This window comes from Propithecus coquereli, unplaced genomic scaffold (genome assembly GCF_000956105.1).
Source record: "Propithecus coquereli isolate 6110/MARCELLA unplaced genomic scaffold, Pcoq_1.0 Scaffold143, whole genome shotgun sequence".
NCBI classification, from domain to species: Eukaryota; Metazoa; Chordata; class Mammalia; order Primates; family Indriidae; genus Propithecus; species Propithecus coquereli.
Window position 1 is genome coordinate 2,342,755 of NW_012138636.1, and position 7,395 is coordinate 2,350,149.

At 43.3% G+C, this 7,395-nt stretch overlaps 1 protein-coding gene across 1 annotated transcript in view; it reads left to right on the forward strand.

The window, feature by feature from the left end:
• Nucleotides 1–441: 441 nt before the first annotated feature.
• NIPAL1 (NIPA-like domain containing 1) overlaps nt 442–7,395 on the forward strand; it is a 21,105-nt gene continuing 14,151 nt past the window's right edge. Inside the window, exons 1-2 of the mRNA XM_012639922.1 lie at nt 442–581; nt 6,571–6,837. Coding sequence (XP_012495376.1) covers nt 536–581; nt 6,571–6,837 — 313 coding nt within the window. The 5' untranslated portion in view covers nt 442–535. The remainder of the gene's footprint in view (nt 582–6,570; nt 6,838–7,395) is intronic.

The following is a 7,395-nucleotide window of genomic DNA, read 5'->3' on the forward strand; positions in this document are numbered from 1 at the left end:
CGTGGAGGGACAGCAGAAGCCGATGACAGCACAGAGGGCAAAGTCTGCTCTCAGTCCCCAGAACAAACTTTCGCGTGGTGATAAGCGCAGAACCCCAGTCAGTGGTCAGCGCTTCTGTACAAACCGGCTGGGCCCCGAGTCCAGCGCAGGACCTTTCGACCCGCAAGAGCCAGCGCGGGCCTCAGCACAGCCTCTGCCCCGCTGCATCCCCCGGAGTCGCCTGGATTCCTCCACGCTCCGACAGACGCCGCTGCCGTGTGAGGCGCGTCTGCGTTTCCGCAGGGGCGGCCGCTCCCCGCGCAGTCACGGAGCGACCCGTCCGCGGCCAAACCCTGCAGCGCCGAGAGTGGCGCCCAAGCCCGGTAGCGGGGGCGTGGCTCGCGCGGAGACCGCACCCGGCCATCCTCATTGGCTGAGGCTGCCCCGGGGGCGGAGCCAGGACGCACCACTCGGGGACCCAGCGGCTCCGCCCGAGCGCAGGTGCCTGTGTAGGCGCCGCTCCGCCGGGTGAGCCCGGGAAGGCCCGTCGGGGGCCATGGGGGGACAGCTGAGGCTGCCGCCCGGAGAGCCCTGTCAGGAAGGTGAGTGTCTGGGAGGCGAAGAGACTGGGGTGGGCGGTCCCGGGTACTCGTGGAGACTCGGCAGGGATAAACCCACTCTCAGCGCAGTGGCGCTTGTGATGATTCCACCAGTCAGTCGGTCAGTCGGTCCAGCCCGTCTGTCAACAGGTACTTACCGGTGCCTAGGATGTTCCGGACTGTGGGAATTCCTGAGTCCAGAGTGCGACAAGGCAGCCGTGATCGCGGCGCGCTCGGTGTCTCACCGGTGCGTTCCGGATGCCGTGGGATGACTCGACTCCCGGGTCCGTGAGACGGGACGTTTCCTCTGACTCAGTCTCACCCCGGAGCGCGCCGCCGACGTCACCCAGTGGGCACAGGGTGTGCGGGGACCTGCGTGGCTCCGCGACGGCGGGTGGGGCAGGTCCGGGCCGCCCGCGGCTCTCTCGGTCCTCGGAGGCGAGAACGTGTGCAGCCACCCGCCCGTCCGACTCGCGGCGCAGGCGCTTCTCGGCCGCTGTCGGCGGGCGCCGCTCGGGAGAGGAAACGGGGACCGGGCGCTCGTTCGCGGGTTCTCGCTGCTCGCCAGGCTGGGATACAGCGGGGATGGGGCTGTATCAGTTGAAATGATGGGGGGAAATGATCACGAGGAAAGCAGATTTTTAACTTGCCTGATAATGCAAAGAGGGAGGGGGCAATGAGCGGCATGGTAAGAACTATCTATCTAACCTTTACAAAGTTGCTGGCAACGTCTGCTGTTCTCTCTCCTCTTGGCTCTTCCAGTTTATTCCCTGATGGAGTAAAAAAAAGTCAGCGAACTTGTCAAAACTATGCCGGCAAGGGAGAGAAGGGACACAAAAAAGAGAAAATGCCTGAACAATTCAAAAACAGATTTTTTTTTTTTTTTAAGGCAGCTGTATCTAGAATTTTATCCTAGAGAGTCAGGCTATGTGCCCTTTTTTCTAAATAACTTATAAACCACTAAGTCACACTGTTACTAACACATTCACCCTGTTTACCCAAGGATCTATAAGGAAGGAGGGTGTGTGAATCACACCCACTTGTTTGAACTTCTGGGTGTTTTTCCTGCTTTGCTCATGCATTTAGTTCCAACAAGACATATTCAAGCTCAAGGCTCAATACCTGTGATCAATTGGAAATTGCGTGGAAAGCTGGTGGAAAAGACTTAGAAATCAGAATCCACATTATCACTAGTGGAAAGAGATCGGACTTTGGCATCAGTCTTCTCAGCGGTAACTTAACCTCCTTAAGCCTTTCTTCGTCTATAAAATGGGAATAATTCCTACAGTTTACAGTTGTGTGTGAGGAGAGGTGCAGGTGGGATTACAGATGAGGCATACAGTTCAGAGCCTGGCATGGAGTAAACAAAAGTTCAATTTTTCATTTATTCATTCAGATAACAAGAGTCCCTGGTGCCAACTACTAGCCTAAGTGCTGGGATAGAGGTATTTGCAAGACAGTCTGGTCCTAGACTCTAGGACTAGGGCCCCGCTCTCATGTTTACTGTCTGGATAGCAAATAATATGCAAGAAACAAATTTAAAAGATCATTACAATACTGGTAAGTGTCATGGACAATGTATTGAGAGTATTGGGGAAGCTAGATTGGGTACTCAAAGACGGCCCCTTAGAGAAACTGATATTCTAGCCGAGACCCAAGTGACAAGGAGTCCATTATGAGGTCTGAGGATAGAACATTCCAACTGAACTTCCATGAAGTACAAATGAATTCCATACTTGGTTTTGACTCTGAAAACCATGGATGCTTCAAAAGACCTTCTAATCCAAGATTATCTAAAAACTTTTTAAAAAAACATATATAAAGTGTGATAAAACATTAAGTTTGTTATAAAACCATTAAGTAAGCTGTACAAGGATGTTTATTTGATTGGAAGTATTAAGTGGGGAATATGACGGAAAGTGAGAGACTCCTTTCAATCGGGAAAGTAGGGAAGCCTCTCGAAGGAGGGGACATTTGAAGGAGAAGGAGCTAGCTAGGCCAGCCAGCACCCTGTAACATGCTAAGTAACAGCTACTTTTTAAAAAAAGCTTTAAGTGAGAAGGAACATAATCTATGAAAGGAACAGAAGAAACAGCAATAGTAAGGAATGAGATTAAACAGATAGAGGCAAGATTCCACAAGGCCTTGTAGACCTTGGTGGGGATTTTGGATTTTTTCTGAATCGAAGGGAAGCCTTTGTAGAATTTTGGGAGGAATGATAAAATCAGATCTACTTTTCCAAAGGCTCATTTTACCTGATCTTTGCCAGCTACTCTTTAACCACATCTCGTCCCATCTCCCTTCGTCACCACAGCCTTCGCAGTTCCTTGCACCCCTCAAGCACATTCCCACTTCAGGGTTTTTGCTTTTATGGCTAGCAGAAAGGCTTTTCCATTTAATCTTGTTTAAAAATATTCCTTGATGCTGTTTCTGCTGCTTTCTGTGGCACTCAACATACTATATTGTTATTTGTGCATGTTTATTCTCCTTGCCCCCACTAGAATATAAGAGAGCAGGAATTTTATTGCATTGTTTGTATCCCTAGCTTCTAGAAAATGCCTGACAGCAGACACACAGAGAATCGCAAGAGTATAAACCCAACCACATAAGCATATTTGAAATCTATCCTTATATCACCTTTGATGATGTTCCATTGGCCACCAAGTCACTTCCAGCTTGACATCAGGGGAAGAAACTCTGCAATCGCTGACTTCTAGAAACCAGATATTCTGTTCTATGTAATAAACTGGACAATTTGAATTATTATTCTATATAGGCAAATAGTAGTAGACAGATTATTTAAAGCATTTCACCTTTGTATAAACATTCATAATATTTTTCAACTGTCTTTAATTGTACTTTCTTGTTTTTACTTTTCTGAAATAGAAAGAATACTGGCCTGGGAATTGGGTTAGTTGGCCTTGGTTTTGGCAGTTACAGAACTTTGCCTAGTGTCACTTAATATCTTGGTATCAGTTTCTTTAAAATGTCTTCCAGCTATCAGTGCCTATCAGTTTAAAACTGGTCCATCAGCAATATTTATGAGCCACCACGGTTGCAAGCAACTTTGGGAACAAAGATATATTATGATCAAACTTTAGAATCATTGAGTCAAACTCCCTTATTTTACAGATGAGGAAACTGAAACCAAGAGTGATTTCTCAACTTGCCCATGATTATAGATAGTAGTAGAGCTTAGCGTAGAAAACGGTATATAATCTATAGACTATTTAACTGTTTTGAAATTTTAAAGGAGTGTGTGTGTGTAAACTATTATACCTGTACATAGAAGAAAAGTATTAAGTTGAGCTGTATGAAACTTATTTTTGTAGGGTCAAAAATTTTCAACTATCATCAATTTCATATAGTTTGACATAACATGAGAACATCAGAGGTACTGTTTGTAAGAGCAAAAACACTGCAAATTACCTAAATGTCCACCAACTATAAAATAGAAAAATTTGTGTGGAATAGTCATACAGTGGAATTCGATAGAAGAGTAGAAAAAAACAAACCCTACAGCTGCATGCATCAACACTGATAAATCTCAAAAGCAAGTCACACTCTGTATAATCACATTTTTATGAGGGGCAAAAAGAGACAAAACTAAACTATTATGTAAAGATATAATCATGTAGAGGAAATCATTTTTTAAATCCAAGGAATGATAAAAGGAAAATCAGGATATTTGTTACCTCTGTATGGTGACATTTTATTTCTTCAATTAGGTGGTTGACACATTGGTGTATATTGAATTATTTTTCTTTATAACTGACATGTATTTCCTAAATATTCATTACTCAATATTTAGAACAATTAATAACATCATCCAAGACTTAATAAATGTTCCCTGCTGGCAGGAGTATAAATTGGTACAGTCTCTTTAGAGGGCCACTGGTATTGTCTGTTAAAATGAAAAATGATGAATATATTTTTTTCTTTCTATCTTGACTAAAGCCTGGATTACACTCCCTGGGTAACAATTCTGCTTGCTTGGATCTTGAGAAGCCAACTCCGATTTGAGATATCTTCGATTCTTCTAAAACACTTCGAAGTCCCTGCCCACACACCCGTCTCCTGCAATCTCTCGCCGTCTCCTCTAGGCCACTCCATACCCACTAAGCCACCATTCCTGCCCTCCCGCCCTCCCTCTGTCATATCTGCTATAGGCTCCCTCGCTAACAGGTTCCCAAAACATGAAACAATTAAAGTTCTAAGGTCAGTAACCAGATAAGATTTTTATTATTTTCCTGCCATAAAACTTGCAGCATTCATGCCCACCACTTACAATGAGAACCTGCAAAATGCAACAGAGATTATCTGCACTCCCTTTTCACCCTCTGCCCCCACACCCCCTAAAACGTCGGAAGCATTTTGTTATGTCAACAGCTTAGAAGGAATATTGTTTCACTGGAATGAGACCTACCCACGCTGACTTCAGAGATGAAGTTTGGGAATGGTTATGTTAACTACGTAGTAAATGACACGAATCAGCCATGAAACTCACTGGAAAGTCAGGTCAGATGTTTCCTCAGGAGTGAATGTGATCCAAATTCTTACTATCAGAAATATACACAATCACTTTCCATTCTTAGGGCTTAGATGAGATGAACAATGTTTGGAACAAGATTGCTAAGGACTAGCTTGCTTGAAAATTTGCAGTAGTTCTTGTTAAAACAGCCTGCCTGAAAATTCCCCAATATTATAGGAAATCCCTGAAGTAATAGATTTCTCCTTGGAATATTTAGAAGTTTGACTCAAAATTTATTCTATATCTCTGAAACAAAGTTGGTTCATTTTCAAATTACAGAGATAAATGAAATAGTCATGAAAACCTTGAATTCAGTTATTTTATTATTTTCCAGATATGAACTTTGTGGTTGTTTCTTAACCTTGTATGTGGTAAAATTCAGATGGCTTCATAATGCTTTGTCAGGGATGTATAGATCCACTTATGGAAGTTTTGTTGCTAAGACATCATTTAGTCAAACTGCTTTTTGTTCGTATGCCTTAAGATTTTTAAAATGTAAAACCAATTTTTTGATTGAATTCTCAAATTGTATCTGATTAATTTTCCTGTACCCTTTTTTTGTTTAAGGTAATTTGTATTTGCCTTTTTAAAATGGAAAAGATGAGAAGACAGAACATCTTGTCACAATGTCACCTTGTTGGTAGCTTTTCAAGTAGAGAACAGATTATAAAAATTTCTTATGTAGCGTAAAATGGTTTCATTTTGTGTTTAGCCTCAAAATTCCAAAGCACTTATAATAATGGGTCTGGTTCAGTGGTTTACACGCTTATATTTGAATCTTATTCTTTGGAGCCTATGGATGTTTAATTCATTTTTCTATCAGATTCTCTTTTATTTAGGAGAAGGTGGATTAATAGACCTGAAAAATAATTTTCTTCAGGGAAAGTGAGACAGAAAACTAAACTCACTTTAAAAGATATTTTCTGAAATGCACAATTCATACCCCACCAATAGGTTGGCTAGGTTTCCCGTACCGTGGTGATTTCTAGACCTACGAGGTTGCTGTGCCCTCTTCTTACACTCAGGCCTCCTGAACCCTGCTTTCCAGGAGACAGGCTGATAATGTGAAGGAGTGAAGTGGACGTGTGCGACTGTGATGAATTGCTGAGCACGAGCCAGGTCTAAAGAACTCCTTGCTGCTCGAGCAGGTTGCTGTTTTGCGGGAACAAAGACCCAAGTATTGCCAGATCTTCCAACTTATAAGAGGAACCCAGGCTTTCGTGTGAAATCTCTCATTTTTAAATGATGACAACTAAACAATTTAAAACCATTTTAGGAACCTGTGCAAGCCAAACTGAAAATGTCTTACAGGCCTGTGACCCACCTATTAGGCACTTCTCTGCATACAATAATAAAGCGTTTCAGTACCGTCCACTCAAGACTCTTGTTTCCAGCAGAAAATGTGTAAGCATGAATACCTCTCCCTTTCATTCTTGACATTTCCCTCTTCCTTTTTTTCAGGCTATGTGCTGTCTCTGGTCTGTCCGAACTCCTCCCAGGCATGGTGTGAGATCACTAATGTGTCCCAGCTGCTGGCTTCTCCCGTCCTCTACAGGGACCTGAGTTCCAGCACAACCAACTTGAGCATTTCAGCAAACGTAGAAAACAAATACAGTCTTTATGTGGGCTTCGTACTGGCAGTAAGTTCCAGTATTTTTATCGGCTCCAGCTTCATACTGAAAAAGAAGGGCCTCTTGCAACTGGCCAAAAAGGGCTTTACTAGAGCTGGTAAGTAACCCATGCAACTAGTGAATTCAAGTTCCTAACTGCAGAAATAATCCTGATGAAAGTCCACAATGCTACACTAATAATAATTTACTGTCTCTATTTTTTTTAGCCTCAGTGTCCTTGATGGAGCCAGCTGCATCTCCCACAGTCTCAGACCTCCTGCATACAATGTCCCCTGCTTCCTCTTGTACTCTCCTCCCATTCACCTACTTTTCTCTCATTCCTGGAATAGGCCTAGTTCTTTCCTACCCCAAGGTCTTTTTCCTTTGCCTGGAACTCTCTTCTCCCTGCCCTTCATTCGGCTGACTCATCCTTCTGACTTCAGTTTGAATATCATCGTCCCAGAAAGGCCCATCCTCTCTGGTCAGGTCTCCTGACCCCATCTCCTGTTGTTTCCTATCATTGCACTAACAGTTTTCGTCACTGAATCTAGAATAATTTGTATTGTACATTTATTATTATATTTACTTGTTGCCAACAGGTTTACTTGTTTATTGATAGTAGATTCACAAGAACAGGAACCTTCCCTAGCACAGTGTTTGACACCCAATAAATATT